At 42.8% G+C, this 16,969-nt stretch overlaps 1 protein-coding gene across 2 annotated transcripts in view; it reads left to right on the top strand.

The window, feature by feature from the left end:
• Positions 1–16,969, top strand: part of si:dkey-16j16.4 (uncharacterized) — a 70,789-nt gene that overhangs the window by 13,100 nt on the left and 40,720 nt on the right. For both annotated transcript variants that reach the window (XR_004822373.2, XM_035752760.2), the window contains exons 2-3: positions 6,292–6,373; positions 6,557–7,065. Coding sequence is in view for 1 of the 2 variants with exons in the window: in XM_035752760.2 (XP_035608653.1) it covers positions 6,292–6,373; positions 6,557–7,065 (591 nt within the window). In the remaining variant the exon portion in view is untranslated. The remainder of the gene's footprint in view (positions 1–6,291; positions 6,374–6,556; positions 7,066–16,969) is intronic.

Genomic DNA, 16,969 nt, shown 5'->3' with positions numbered 1-16,969 from the left:
CTCCTTTGTCTTGATCACATTGAGGGAGAGGTTGTTGTCCTGACACCACACGGCCAGGTCTCTGACCTCCTCCCTATAGGCTGTCTCATCGTAGTTGCTGATCTGTTATGTCATCGGAAAACTTGGTTATGGTGTTGGAGTCTTGCCTGGCCATGCAGTCATGAGTGAACAGGGAGTACAGGAGGGGACTGAGCACGCACCCCTGAAGGGCCCCCGTGTTGAGGATCAGTGTGGCGGATGTGTTGTTAACTACCCTTACCACCTGGGAGCGGCCGGTTAGGAAGTCCAGGATCCAGTTGCAGAGGTAAGTGTTTAGTCCTTAGTCCCAGGGTCCTTAGTTTAGTGATGAGCTTTGAGGGCATTATGGTATTGAATGCTGAGCTGTATTCAATGAATAGCATTCTCACATAGGTGTTCCTTTTGTCCAGGTGGGAAAGGGCAGTGTTGAGTGTAATAGAGATTGCGTCATCTGTGGATCTGTTGGGGCGGTATGCAAATGTTTTCTGGGATAATGGTGTTGTGAGCCATGACTAGCCTTTCAAAGCACTTTATGGCTACAGGCGTGAATCCTATAGGTCGGTAGTCATTTAGGCAGGTTACCTTCGTGTTCTTGGGCACAGGGACTATGATGTTCTGGTTGAAACATGTTGGTATTACAGACTCAGACAGGGAGAGGTTGAACATGTCAGTGAAGACACTTGCCAGTTGGTCAGCGCATGCTCGGAGAACACGTCCTGGTAATCCGTCTGGCCTTATGAATGTTGACCTGTTTTAAGGTCTTACTCACATCAGCTACAGAGAACGTGATCACACAGTCGTCCGGAACAGCTGATGCTCACAAGCATGCTTCAGTGTTACTTGCCTCGAAGCGAGGATAGAATGAATTTACCTCGTCTGGTGGGCTCGTGTCACTGGGCAGCTCGTGGCTGTGCTTCCCTTTGTAGTCTGTAATAGTTTGCAAGCCCTGCCACATCCGGCGAGGGTCTGAGCCAGTGTAGTACGATTCAATCTTAGTCCTGTATTGACGCTTTGCCTGTTTGATGGTTCGTCGGGGAGGGCATAGCGGGATTTCTTATAAGCTTCCGTGTTAGAGTCCTGCTCCTTGAATGTGGCAGCTCTAACCTTTAGCTCAGTGCAGATTTTTCCTGTAATTCATGGCTTCAGGTTGGGGTGTGTACGTTCAGTCACTGTGGGGACCATGTCATCGATGCACTTATTGATGTAGCCAATGACAGATGTGGTGTACTCCTCAATGCCATTGGAAGAGTCCCAGAACATATTCCAGTCTGTGCTAGCAAAACAGTCCTGTAGCTCAGCATCTGCTTGATCTGACCACTTTCTTATTGACCAAGTCACATTTGCTTCCTGCTTTTGTTTTTGTTTGTAATCAGGAATCAGGAGGATAGAATTATAGTCAGATTTTCCAAATGGAAGGCTAGGGAAGGCGAGGGAGCGCTTTGTACGCGTCTCTGTGTGTGGATTACATGTGATTACATGTCTAGGGTTTTTTCCCCCTCTGGTTGCACATTTAACATGCAACCTCAAGGGTAAAGGGTCCTCGGAAATCAGGATTGTTGGTGCATTTCTTATGCTCAACATAACATGCAAGCAAGAGCCATTTGTGTGGAATAATAGCAGTACTAGTTTATAGGCATATAAGGAGTAATGTTCACTACAGATTTGATCGCTAAGTACACTAAGGATATTTCTTTATTTTGACTATTTTCTTCATTGTAGAATAACAAAGATATCAAAACTATGAAATAACACATGGAATCATGTAGTAACCAAGAAATTGTTAAACAAATCCAAAAATATTTTATATTTGAGATTCTTCAAATAGCCACACTTTGCCTAGATGACAGCTTTGCACACTCTTGGCATTCTCTCAACCAGCTTCATAAATAAGCAAAGAGAAACGACAGTCCATGAAAGTTTCTTCAAGTGCAGGCACAAAAACAATCAAGCGCTATGATGAAACTGGCTCTCATGAGGACGCCACAGGAAAGGAAGACCCAGTGTTACCTCTGCAGAGGATCATTAGAGTTACCAGCCTCAGAAATTGTGGCCCAAATAAATGCTTCACAGAGTTAAAGTACAGACACATCTCAACATCAACTGTTCAGAGGAGACTGCGTGAATCAGGCCTTTATGGTCCAATAGCTTCAAAGAAACCACTACTAAAGGACACCGATAAGAAGAAGACACTTGCTTGGGCCAAGAAACACGAGCAATGGACATTAGGCCTGTGGAAATCTGTCCTTTGGTCTGATGATTCCAAATTGGAGATTTTTGGTTTCAACCACTGTGTCTTTGTCAACAGATGATCTCCGCATGTGTGGTTCCCACCGTGAAGCATGGAGGTGTGATGGTGTGGGTCTGCATTTCTGGTGATACTGTCTGTGATTTATTTAGAATTCAAGGCACACTTAACCAGCATGGCTACCACAGCATTCTTCCGCGATACACCCTCCCAGCTGGTTTGCACTCAGTGGGACTATCATTTGTTTTTCATCAGGACAATGACCCAACACACCTCCAGGCTGCTAATTGACCAAGAAGGAGAGTGATGGAGTGCTGCATCAGATGATCTGGCCTCCACAATCACCCGACCTCAACCCAATTGAGATGGTTTGGGATGAGTTGGACCGCAGAGTGAAGGAAAAGCAGCCAACAAGTGTTCATCATATGTGGGAACTCCTTGAAGACTTTTGAAAAGCATTCCATGTGAAGCTGGTTGAGAGAATGTCAAGAGTATGCAAAGCTGTCATCACTTCTACTATGTAAAAATAGTAAAAATAAAGAAAAACCCTTGAACGAGTTGGTGTCTCCAAACTTTTGACTGGTACTGTTTATAAATGAAATCAAATTGCCTAGTACATACACCAAAAGTTTTCAAATGTTCAAATCAAAAGGGTATTACACAGAAAAACGTGGACAGTCAGTTGCATCACAAATTCAGAACCGCTGGACAGCAACATAATAAACTAAAGCACTGATCATTGGGAATGAGATCAGAATGACTGCTAAGACTTGAACCATAAATTAAATAATAGGTAGCCTTGCCTACAAAACTTAAACAATCCATATGTTCCAGTCAATAGGCCTGATTAACCTGCCACCAATAACGCACCCACATCCTGAGTCTCTGGTGCCGACACATTTGGAAATCACAAGATGGTTTAGTATTTTGTTTAAAAGCTCTGACAATGGACTCTGTCGCAGCCGGCCGTGACCGTCAGACCCATGAGGCGTCACACAATTGGCCCAGCGTTGTCCGGGTTAGGGGAGGGTTTGGCCGGCAGGGATGTCCCGTCACGCTCTAGCGACTCCTGTGGTGGGCCGGGCGCAATGCATGCTGACACGGTCTCCAGTGTACAGTGTTTCCTCCAACACATTGGTGTGGCTGGCTTCTGGGTTAAGCGGGCATTGTGTCAAGAAGCAGTGCGACTTGGCTGGGTTGTGTTTCGGAGGACGCACGGTTCTCGACCTTCGCCTCTAGCGAGTTCGAATGGGAGTCGCAGCGATGAGACAAGACTGTAACTACCAATTGGATACCATGAAAAGGGGGTAAAAAATAAATAAATGCAAAAAAGCTCTGACGAGAACAATAAACATTTTTCAATAAGAAAACAGAAATCCAATTAGGGTAAAAACATTTTTTTAAAGACTTATGTTTTAAAGATGTAGCTTATGATGCAATACTCTTGATCATTCTAAGGAGAACAAAAACTACTTACCCTACATTTGAACGACACCGCAGAAGCTTCGCTATTCGGCATCTTCCCAATTCAGTAGCCTAGTTTTGTAGTTTGGCTACTTAAAGAGAATTAGGGCCTATCACTCGCAACCCACCTTTTCCAATGCGAATTCTACTAGATGAAGAGACGATATAAGTATAACATCCTGCCATTTAAACCATCCTTGATTATTGAAAATACACATAATATTAATTAAACATAGTATTTTCGCATACGGAGAATGCGTAATGCGCGATTGCGTTGTTTCCAACTATTCGTTGATTTCACTAGCCCATCCCCATTTCAGGTGTTGTCTAAGCTGAAATTAGTGTGACACCCGGGCAATTTAAGTATACTACATTTTCAAATTGTTGCATACTATTAAACAAAACATTTTCGGCCTACTATTTCAGATGCAAGTATGGGTATTCGGATACGGCCAACGTTCCCTAAACTGTTACACACTGTTCCCTCAACTGTTGCACGAACCCAAACCATAAAAGTAGTTAACAAGAAACTGTCATACTCAGACAAGCATCAACAGTTCACTGTGCACTGCACATAACATTGATGTCCTTTACAAGAGTACCTTCTGATACTACATGCTCAACACAGGTATCATGGGTCATGGTTTGAGAGAAAAACATCTATTCAAATCCATACAGTCACACCGTAGTCATGAAAACCCCATTTTAAATTAAACGTTTTCATGGTCCAGTTATTTGAACCCTGTTGTGGTTTGAGTTGCTCAGATAAAACAAATGCCCCGTTTATCCAGTGTGGGGAGGAAGTATGTAACATAGATAGGGAGACTAAGTTGGACTGCGAAGAGATAAGTAGCCTACCCCAGTCGTACATACACTGAAGCATTTTGTTGCTTGACAGTATGCGTGGTGCTTGTATCCCTTTTAAGTGCAATGTAAATGCATGTGTGCATGTGTGTTTGTGGACTATTGTGTTTGTGCCCTCTCTTTCACCTGCTGTCCTTATAAGTGATTAATACCAGCTTCCCTGAACTGCCCTGGGGGCAGAGCGAGGCCAAATAGTTAAGTCAACATGCAACGTCACTGTTATGTTGGTTCATCCTCTTGCCTCTGACAATAGTGTCTGACTTGCTCCAAGACTGACACACCCTTTACCTTTAACCTGGACTTGAGCCCTTAACCCTTTGCTTGAGGTAGAAGTTGCCCTTAAAATTGACCTAGGATCAGATTACCCTACCCCCGATCCTAAATGGGAAGAGAATAATACAATCAGCCTCCCACACAAAACAATGTGGTGCTAGTGGGTGATGTCATGGAGATAGAAAGGGCAATGGCAGTGAAGTTGGTGTGCTCTCTACTGTGGCTGTCCATGTAAAGAATTGATTGAGAACTATGCTGCTATATACTGTATACTGCTTCAAATGATAATAAAAGGCCATATTAATTATTATAACCGTATTTGCACCATTTGTACTTTGCTAAGGTAGTAGTGGAAATAGTTTGAATGATGGTGTGAACATTTGTAAAGATATTTGATCAGGATTAGGCTAAAGATATTTCATAGCTAGATACAGTATAGCCTGTATTTTGATGCTGATAGGGAAGTAAGAGTACTATGTAGTGTACAGTGTACCAGTCGCAAACATTCAGCAGTGTTCAACATTCAACGTTGTGTCCTACAATGTCATAGTAAACTCTGAATGCACCCCAGTTGTTTATAGTAGAAGTGTACGCTGCCTGCTGGAGTAGGACTTGAGGCCCTGGTTCCTTTCTCTTGCACTCTCTTTCTCCTTTGCTCTGTTTGAAGTGCTTCAGTAGGAAGGGGAGACATTGTGTGAGTGCATGTGTGTGTGAGCACAGATGGCAGCTGCTCTGCCTCAGTGTGGTAACTACTGTTTGTGTGGCGCATTACTTAACTCTTCGTGCTGCAGTCTGCTGGGTGTCTACTGTTGTTGTCGTAGACCCCTCAAAAGGGAACTGCTCTTAAAGGGGCAATCTGGGACTTGGAAATTGCCAAGAGCTGACAAGAGTTTACACTGAACTGAAGAGGCTAGATTGACCAGACCTAGATTTAAGCTTTTTGTAAATGTCATCCCTCTTCCAAATTCCAATTTGAGAGTAAGGAATTTTCCAGGACATAAAGCCATTTGGCCGAGTTTGGGTGTTAGCATGATGTGCACGTTATATGCGAAACAGAGTTGCCCTAATTTCGATCTTTTGCACAATTTCTCCAACACAATGTTTATTTGAATCATTAGATAAAAGGATGTTAGTTGAGAATCAGTGGGCCACCCTGTTGCTTAGTGATGCTGTTGCACTAGGTGTAGAGATGTGAGGGACGTGGAATGGTGATTTGTTAAAGATACTGCTTCCTAGTTGCTTCATAGTTGCAATGATATGAACCTGGGTATTTCGTCTAATAAATACGCTACTTGTCGACCTAACCTGGCAAAGCCCCAAAGAGTGTCTTGTACTGATGCTAACTGTATGCTATCTCATGTAGGAAGTTGAGGGACAAGCCATATGTTGCCCAATTAAATAGTTATCCTTTAACCCTTCCCTTCTAGATTTCCTACCATGGCAGTGGGGAGGGAGCGGAGAGCGACGATTCCGAGGGGGAGAACCAGGAGCTTGCACAGATTGACAGAGGTATGTGGCCCGCCTGCTCAAACCAACCCAAGTCTTCTATGGTCTTCATTTTTACATGGATGTGTACAAGATAGTCATTTAGCAGATAAAGCAACTTTCAGTTTACACAGAATAGAAATACACAAGCTTGTCGCTATCTCTGCCTCTTCACCTTTGACATGTGCTCTTGGTTACCCCCCTCAGAGAGGCGGCGGAACTGCGGCCTCACCCCTCTGGCCACCAGCCAGCAGCACAATCAGGGTCCCCTATCTCCAGCACGCCTCCATCACCTACGCCTCCTTCTAGACCCGACTCTGGACCATCACTCGTCTGAAGAAGAGCTGGAGCGAATCAGCCACGGCGTTGGAGACGGCAGGAAGTGGACGCTGCACCATCGCCACGGTGACCACCCCAGCAGTGCCTCCAGCGACGAGGAGGTGTGGGACCTGTGTGGCTGTGGCCCAGTTGCAGCATCCTTGGAGCCTGGGACTTGCCTGGCCGCTTCCACCAGCCCAGTGCTCTTTAGCTCAAGCCCACCTCGCAGCCTCAAGCCACCGCCTCCAATTAAGCTCCAGTTCCAGGGGGTGCAGCCTGCTGCCAAGCCTATCATCTTGACCCACTTCGACCAGTCGGCGGCCCCCTATAGGAAACACAGGCACAGCTATGGGGGAGATCTGGGGAGGCCAAGTCTGGACCTGGAGAAAATGCAACAGGTTAGTGCCATTACGTTGCGTCTACTGTTCTTGAATAGTGACCGTTAGCATAGCATTGTTCATCCTCTAATCAGCATACCATGTTGTGGTTTGAGTAGCATCTCACAAGTATTTGGCAATCATAGAATCACATAGCAGGGTCATTCTATGAATAGAGTGCCTTTTGGGAAGTGTAATTTTGTCCAAAATTACTAATTATTTTACCAAATGATTATATTCTGACATGTTCAGAAATGAAAATAAATAAAAAGTGACACGGTTTATCGTAACAGGGATGATGACATCTTAAATCAGCCATTAATGTTACTCCCCTTGTGACAGGGGGAATGGAAGCTTGTGTGCAATTGAATGTAAGCTTGACAGCAGTATTTTATCTTAAAACATTTCTAGCCTATCTGTCTATGGGTAACAGCCAGGGTTTTCCACCACAAATCTCAAGAAAATGAGTAGAACCAGCTCACCTACTTTTACACTATGATTTGAGTATTAGATGTTCAATGTTTCTTTCAAATGTATTTTTACCATATTAGTTTTACGATATTAAAACATGTTCAGTTCACGTTACAGGGTTGACATTAAACCTAAGGGGCAAATATAAATTAATCACCAATTACATTATATAAGTAAATATATTCAGTATTTACTTTCCCAAAGCAACAAAAATAACTAGGGCTTTACAAATTGTGAAAACTGGGAAAATCTTGGGGTTAAGTAGGTTAAAATGATGTGGGACATTCCAAAATGAGGATTTTCAGAGAAAACAAATAATGTATTTTATTTAAAAGCACTGTCAAGGCAGCAGCTACTCTTCCCGGGCTCCAGCAAAATTAAGACAGTTTTACAATTATGCTGTTTGATTATCTTTATATGCTAGTTTTCAATGCTAATTTGTCCCTAGGTCTCTAGAAATGAGCAATGCTAGCTATATCTCTTTTTGACTACCCATATGTAAGGAATTAAATCTATTTTGGATTGCCGTCTGCTCCCTGTAGCCTACATCCAATCTTATAGAACAAACTGGAAATGATCATATTTGGATGGATAAACCCTTTAAGCATCACCAAATGTTTTAAACAGTTAAGAGGAATTATTTATTTATGTTGGCAGATAATGCCATATTCCAACTCTTGTTTGGGTGTGGACAGAGCTCTGAAGTGCGACCAATTTGGTCACATATGCAATAAAATATTTAGCTGTGCGACCAGGAGTTTTATTTTGGGAGCACTGCGTGACTGTGAAAAAATCTCCCAGATAATAATTGTCATAATGAAAAGGCTTTGCTGTGCTGTTGTTTCCTAGTGCCCTACAGAAACAAGCGAGTGAGGATTCGTTAGCTTCATGGATGCACTATTTCTATAGCAAAAACGACTTGCTTGTAGCTCAACCAGGTCTAAAGATCTGACCATATTACCGGTGCAACATTTGTATCTTCCCAAAGTGGATCACCGGGACCACATTTTACATTCCTGAACCGTTTCATGGGCCATTCTAAAACGAATCAGTGTGTTTTCCTCTTTGGATAGCAAGCAACCTAACAACCTGGTTACTTTACCAGTATATTCAAACCTTTGGGGGAACAGAAAGATAGTAAAATGTTCATAGCAACGGAGATCAATGATCATAGCAATGAATGAATCGATTGCATGTCGTCATCACAAACAAACTTGACGTTTTTAAAGAGACAGTTTTCAGTGCATTTACAACATTAACAATATCTACACTGTATTTCTAATCAATTTGATGTTATTTTAATGGACAAAAAAAGTGATTTTCTTTCAAAAACAAGGACTTCTAAGTGACCCCAAATTTTTGAACGGTAGTGTATATTGCTCAGATTCTATGAAGTACACTGTGGAACTAGGCCATACTGTAGGGTAGCCTTGTACCACCTGCCAGTTAGACTATAATTCATTACATTGAGCTTGGGATTAGTTTAAGGGGCACAATAGCATTCCCCTTGTGCGCACACACACACGACATACACACACACACACTCACTCAAAGGCTGGGCGCTTGCCACAGCCTTGGTGGTCCGGAGAGATGGAGAGGGTGGCACGGACGGCAGATGTCTGCCCTCGTTTCTCACAAAAGCCAGTGAGTGAGGCAAAGATGGAGGGGTGGAGGCAGAAGGAGTGAATGAAATAAACGGAAAATGCAGACTAATGAGTCACAGAGAAGCTGGTCCAGTGGTGGTTAAAATCCAATAGCCACATTGGCCCAGGCTAGGATATTGGAAGTGTGTGTATGCGCCTGTGTGTAGGGTAGGGTTTGAGAGTTCCATATATCCATGGGTGTTTTTGGAAAAAGGGAACAGATGAGAGACAGCGGGCAGCAGTGAGAAGGACTTGGGTGTGTGCATATTTGTGTGTGTGTGTGTGTGTGTGTGTGTTTTTGCATTTTTATGTGTGTATGTGAGCTCAGACAAGTGGAATGGGAGGTATTGGAGGGAATACAATAGAGCTGCCAGACAATACTCTCCCATTAACCCTTTAGCTGGGCAACTCCAAGTCTGTGTCCCTGGCCAAAAGTCGTGCACTTTAGGCCTGGGAATAGGGTGCCATTTGGGATGCAGAGTTAGTCTCCAAATTAGCCATCTGAACAACTTTCTAGACTTCTTACCTCCTCCCTATCAAACGTTCTCAACCTGTTTTCTCTCTCATGTCACAACAGTCTTAAAGGTTATTTCCTGCCTCTCAACCTTTCTCTTTGTTTTCTTTCACATGAACAACTCCTTTTACAGTGGAACACACACTTAAATTAAACAGTTCTCATCATGCTTGGATAACCGTTGTTAACAGGCTGCATATAGCTGTAATAGGCACATTTTCGACTAACCTTTACATTGTGAAACTTTCTTTGTTCTCAACTTGGAAGACAGTGGTGTCTTCTAAACTTCCATCGCTAGTTGCAGGTAGAACGTAACATGGCTTTATTTATTTATTTAACCTTTATTTAACCAGGTAGGCAAGTTGAGAACAAGTTCTCATTTACAACTGCGACCTGGCCAAGATTGAGCAAAGCAGTGTGACAGAAACAACAACAGACACATAAACAAACGTACAGTCAATAACGCAATTGAAAAATCTATAAACATGGTGTGCAAATTAGAGGTCGACCGATTATTCGGAATGGCCGATTAATTAGGGCCAATTTTTTTCTCCACCTTTATTTAATCTTTATTTAACGAGGCAAGTCAGTTAAGAACACATTCCTATTTTCAATGACGGCCTAGGAACGGTGGGTTAACTGCCTCGTTCAGGGGCAGAAAGACAGATTTTCACATTGTCAGCTCAGCAATCTTGCAACCATTCAGTTAACTAGTCCAACACAATAACGACCTGCCTCTCTCTCGTTGCACTCCACAAGGAGACTGCCTGTTACGCAAATGCAGTAAGCCAAGGTAAGTTGCTACCTAGCATTAATGGTTGATGATATTACTAAATATTGTCTAGCGTGTCCTGTGTTGCATATAATCTGACTGAGCATACAAGTATCTAAGTATCTGACTGAGCGGTGGTAGGCAGAAGCAGGCGAGTAAACATTCATTCAAACAGCACTTTTGTGCGTTTTGCCAGCAGCTCTTCGTTGTGCGTCAAGCATTGCGCTGTTTATGACTTCAAACCTATCAACTCCCGAGATGAGGCTGGTGTGACCGAAGTGAAATGGCTGGCTAGTTAGCGCACGCTAATAGCGTTTCAAACTTCACTCGCTCTGAGCCTTGGGGTGGTTGTTTCCCTTGCTCTACATGGGTAACGATTTGATGTGGTGGCTGTTGTCGATGTGTTGCTGGTTCGAGCCCAGGGACGAACGAGGAGAGGGACGGAAGCTATACTGTTACACTGGGAATACTAAAGTGCCTATAAGAACATCCAATAGTCAAAGGTGAATGAAATACAAATGATATAGAGGGAAATAGTCCTATAATAACTACAAACTAAAACTTCTTACCTGGGAATATTGAAGACTCATGTTAAAAGGAACCACCAGCTTTCATATGTTCTCATGTTCTGAGCAAGGAACTGAAATGTTAGCTTTCTTACATAGCACATATTGCACTTTTACGTTCTTCTCCAACACTTTGTTTTTGCATTATTTAAACCAAATTGAACATGTTTCATTATTTACTTGAGGCTAAATTGATTTTATTGATGTATTATATTAAGTCAAAATAAGTGTTAATTCGGTATTGTTGTAATTGTCATTATTACAAATTCATTATATATTTTTTTAAATCGGCTGATTAATCGGTGTCAGCTTTTTTGGTCCTCCAATAATCGGTATTGGTATCGGCGTTGAAAAATCATAATCGGTCGACCTCTGGTGCAAATGTAGTAAGATTAGGGAGGTAAGGCAATAAATAGGCCATAGTGGTGAAATAATTACAATTTTGCATTATAACTGGAGTGATAGATGTGAAGATGATGATGTGCAAGTAGAGATACTGGAGTGCAAAAGAGCAAAAATAATTAAGAATATGGGGATGAGGTAGTTGAGTGGGCTATTTACAGATGGGCTGCTCTGACAGCTAAAGCTTAAAATTAATGAGGGAGATATGGAAGTCTGGAAGTCTCCAGCTTCAGTGATTTTTGTTCCAGTCATTTGCAGCAGAGAACTGGAAGGAAAGGTTGCGCAAGAGGGAGTTGGCTTTGACCAGTGAAATATATCTGCTTGAGCGCGTAGGTGTTGCTATGGTGACCAGTGACCTGAGAATTTAAAAAACATTTTATTTATTTAACTAGACAAGTCAGTTAAGAGCAAATTCTTATTTTCAATGACGACCTAGGAACAGTGGGTTAACTGCCTTGTTCAGGGGCAGAACAACAGATTTTTTTACTTTGTCAGCTCGGGGATTCAATCTTGCAAACTTTCGGTTACTAGTTCACCACTAGGCTACCTGCCGCTATGCACATGCTACGGGTGGGTGCTGCTATGGTGACCAGTGAGTTGAGATAAGGCGGGGATTTACCTAGCAAAACTTATAGATGACCTGGAGCCAGTGGGTTTGGCGACAAATATGAAGCGAGGGCCAGCCAGCCAACAAGAGCATACAAGTCGCAGTGGTGGGTAGTATATGGGGCTTTGGTGTCAAAGACTACATCCAATTTGCTGAGTAGAGTGTTGGAGGCTATTTTGTAAATGACATCGCCGAAGTCAAGAATCGGTAGGATAGTCAGTTTTACGAGGGTATGTTTAGCCGCATGAGTGAAGGAGGCTTTGTTGTGAAATAGATAGCCGATTCTAGATTTAATTTTGCATTGGAGATGCTTAATGTGAGTCTGGAAGGATAGTTTACAGTCTAACCAGACATCTTGGTATTTGTAGTTGTCCACATATTCTAAGTCAGAACGTCCAGATTAGAGGTCGACCGATTATGATTTTTTTAAACACTGATACCGATTATAAGCCGATACCGATTAATCGGTAGGCCATGGAAGGAGTGTTGTATGGCATTGAAGCTTGTCTGGAGGTTTGTTAACACAGTGTCCAAAGAAGGGCCAGATGTATACAGAATGGTGTCGTCTGCGTAGATGTGGATCAGAGAATCACCAGCAGCAAGGGCGACATAATTGATATATACAGAGAAAAGAGTCGGTCCGAGAATTGAACCCTGTGGCACCCCCATAGAGACTGCCAGAGGTCCGGACAACAGGCCCTCCGATTTGACACACTGAACTCTATCTGAGAAGTTGTTGGTGAACCAGGCGAGGCAGTCATTTGAGAAACCATGGCTGTTGAGTCTGCCGATAAGAATGATTTTGCAGCACTTTCAGAACATCAGCTATCTGGATTTGGGTGAAGGAGAAGCGAGGGCGCTTGGGCAAGTTGCTGCGGGGGTGCAGAGCTTTTTGCCGGGGTAGGGTTGCCAGGTGGAAAGCATGACCAGCCATAGAAAAATGCTTATTGAAATTCTCGATTATCATAGATTTATCGGTGATAGTGTTTCCTAGCCTCAGTGCAGTGGGCAGCTGGGAGGAAGTGCTCTTATTCTCCATGGACTTTACAGTGTCCCAAAACTTTTTGGAATTTGTGCTACAGGATGCAAATTTATGTTTGAAAAAGCTAGCCTTTGCTGTCCTAACTGACTGTGTATATTGGTTCCTAACTGCCCTGAAAAGTTGCATATCGCGGAGGCTATTTGACGCTAACACGGGATATTTTTGTGCTGGAGTCTGGATTGAACCAAGGGCTATATCTGTTCTTAGTAAAAAAAAAAATTGAATGCGGCATGCTTATTTGGTGAGGAAAGCACTTTTAAAGAATAACCAGGCATCCTCTACTGACGGGATGAGGTCAGTATCCTTCTTGGATACCCGGGCCAGGTCGATTAGAAAGGCCTGCTCGCTGAAGGGTTTTAGGGACCATTTAACAGTGATGAGGGGTGGTCGTTTGACCGCGGACCCATTATGGACGCAGGCAATGAGGCAGTGATCGCTGAGATCCTGTTTGAAGACAGCAGGGGTGTATTTAGAGGGCAGGTTGGTCAGGATGATATCTATGAGGGTGCCAGTGTATACGGATTTAGGGTTGCAACTGGTAGATTCCTTGATCATTTGTGTGAGATTGAGGGCATCTAGCTTAGATTGTAGGACGGCCGGGGCGTTAAGCATATCCCAGTTTAGGTCACCTAACAGTACGAACTCTGAAGATAAATGGGGGGAAATCAATTCACAGGGCACAGCTGGGGGCATTGGGGGGGGTCTATAACAAGCGGCAACAGTGAGAGACTTGTTTCTGGAAAGGTGGATTTTTATAAGTAGAAGCTTGAACTGTTTGGGCACAGACCTGAATAGCATGACAGAACTCTGCAGGCTATCTCTGCAGTAGATTGCAACTCCGCCCCCTTTGGCAATTCTATCTTGGTGGAAAATGTTGTAGTTGGGGATGGAAATTTCAGAATTTTTAGTGGCCTTCCTAAGCCAGGATTCAGACACGGCTAGGACATCGGGGTTGGCAGAGTGTGCTAAAGCAGTGAATGAAACAAACTTATGGAGGAGGCTTCTGATGTTAACATGCATGAAGCCAAGGCTTTTACGTTTACAGAAGTCAACAAATGAGAGCGACTGGGGGAATAGGTTTGGTACTGGGGGCTACAGGGCCTGGGTTAACCTCTACATCACCAGAGGAAGAGTAGGATAAGGGTACGGCTAAAGGCTACCAGAACTGGTCGTCTCGTGCTTTGGGAACAGAGAATAAAAGGAGCAGATTTCGGAGCGTGGTAGAATAGATTCAGGGCATAATGTACAGACAAGGGTATGGTTGGATGTGAGTACAGTGGAGGTAAACCTCGGCGTTGAGTGACGATTAGAGATTTTTAGTCTCTGGAAGCACCAGTTAAGCCAGGTAAGGTCTCCGCATTTGTGTGGGGTGGGACAAAAGAGCCTTCTAAGGCATGTTGAGCGGGACTGAGGGCTCTACAGTGAAATAAAATAAGAAGAACTAGCCGAGACAGCAGTAGACAAGGCATATTGACATGAAAGAGAGGCATAAAGCAATCACAGGTGTTGATCGGTAGAGCTAAGACAACGACGGGTAAATGCGGATGAATGGGCAGAGCGGGTCAGTTAGGTACATACAGTACCTGAGTTCAAAGCTGGGGCCGACAGATAAACAAAATTAGGTACCGTGTTATTGAAACAGTCCAGGAGGCATCAGCTGTGTAGCCGAGTGATCATAGAGCAGCAATAGGTGAGTCAGGGAGCCGTTCGGTAGTCACTACTACGCTAGTCGAGCCGGGGCTAACAGTTGAGTCTTCGGCGACATCGCAACGGAAAAGCCTATTGAGACCACATCGGACGATTACGTCGGCAGATCAGTCGTGATGGATCGGCGGGGCTCCGTGTCGACAGTAAAGGGTTCAGGCCAATTGGCTAATGAGGTATTGTAGCCCTAGAATTAGCTGGTATATTGGGCTAGCTCGAGGCTAGCTGGTGCTTGCTTCGGGACAGAGGCGTTTGCTAACAGTAGCCACTTGTTTGCAGCTAGCTAGCTACGAAGATCTGGTGTAATGATCCAGAGCGGCAGGAATCCCGTGATGTGGTAGAGAGAAGCAGTCCGATATGCAGGTATTGTCTGGTGTCTGAGCTAAAGGTGAAGACCGCTAGCTATGGCTAACAAAGGCTAATAGCTAGTAGCTGGTTAGCTGGCTAGCTCTTGATGGAGGTTCCAGTTATAAGGAATATGACATTCATTTTGCTCACTGTTCTTGTGATCATTTTGACCCCACGGAGTGAGATCTTGCGTGGAGCCCCAGATCGAGGGAGATTATCAGTGGTTTTGTATGTCTTCCATTTCCTAATAATTGCTCCCACAGTTGATTTCTTTAAACCAAGCTGCTTACCAATTGCAGATTCAGTCTTCCCAGCCTGGTGCAGGTCTAACATTTTGTTTCTGGTGTCCTTTGACAGCTCATTGGTCTTGGCCATAGTGGAGTTTGGAGTGTGACTGTTTGAGGTTGTGGACAGGTGTCTTTTATACTGATAACAAGTTCAAACAGGTGCTATTAATTCAGGTAACGAGTGGAGGACAGATGAGCCTCTTAAAGAAGAAGTTACAGGTCTGTGAGAGCCAGAAATCTTGCTTGTTTGTAGGTGACCAAATACTTATTTTCCACCATAATTTGCAAAAAATTCATTAAAAATCCTACAATGTGATTTTCTGGATTTATTTGTCTCATTTTGTCTGTCATAGTTGAAGTGTACCTATGATGAAAATTACAGGCCTCTCGCATCTTTTTAAGTGGGAGACCTTGCACAATTGGTGGCTGACTAAATACTTTTTTGCCCCACTGTATGTAAATTCCCGACTTCAACTGTATGTTTGAGTTTAACCATATTATTTGTTCTATTAGTTGTCCTATTTTTTCTGGGTGATTAAAATGAAATTGCGATCATATTTCTATTGCTTGTTTTAAAAATAGCGATATTTTGGACATTTTCAAATAACCGAAAGTGAGAGGTTGTAATCTGAATAAAGGGGAAAAGGCCATTCTTGAACATGGGGTAAGACATTCTTACTAATCTGCTAGATAACCAGTTTGGATTTAAGTATAGCTTTGGTATGACTGAATACTTTAGTGAGAGGTCTAATGTTTTAATAAGTTCTGCCCTCCGAATTCATAATCATTATATAAATAGGCCCGTTTAATTTTGTCTGTTTTACCATTCCAAATAAAATGTAATATGTTTTGCTCATAAATGTTAAAACACAAGTCGCTAGGCCATAAGCAAACTGGGATATGACTAAAGAGTTAATAATGGTGATTTTTCCGTTAAATGGTAGCAAGACCATATATTTTTTTGCTGATCATATATATCGTGGTGAGATCATTTCTTTCTTTTGGGATATGAATACTGAGTATGTCCACTTCACCGTCAGACCACTTTATTGCTAAACTACACGGTAATATAAAAGTTGTATTTTTTTGTGATCCAATATGTAATGGTTGTAATCCAGAGAGATTAGAAAAATTATCTAGATCCTTTATGAGGCTGTGGAGGGATCCAAATTGTGGATTTAAAAGAACATGAATCATTAGCGTACAATGACACCTTTGTTTTTAAGCCCTGGATTTCTAGCCCCTTGATATTATTGTTGAATCTGATTTGAATTTCAATGGCCATAATAAATAGATATGCCAATAGTGGACAACCTTGTTTTACTCCTCTGGACAGTTTAAAACTTCCTGATTAGTTGACATTATTTACTATTTTTCACCTAGACCTACTATACATAACTTTAGCCCATTGTATAAGAGATTCTCCAAAATTGAAATATTCCTGACATTTATATGTAAATTCCAGCCGTACTTTATCAAAAGCCTTTTCAAATGTAGCTATGAATACAAGGCCTGGTTTCCCAGATTTTTCATAGTGTTCTATTGTTTCCAGTACTTACATTATCTCAA

The sequence above is a fragment of the Oncorhynchus keta genome, chromosome 35, assembly GCF_023373465.1.
Source record: "Oncorhynchus keta strain PuntledgeMale-10-30-2019 chromosome 35, Oket_V2, whole genome shotgun sequence".
NCBI classification, from domain to species: Eukaryota; Metazoa; Chordata; class Actinopteri; order Salmoniformes; family Salmonidae; genus Oncorhynchus; species Oncorhynchus keta.
The sequence above is the reverse complement of the archived record's forward strand: the minus strand, read 5'-3'. Positions and strand labels throughout refer to the sequence as shown.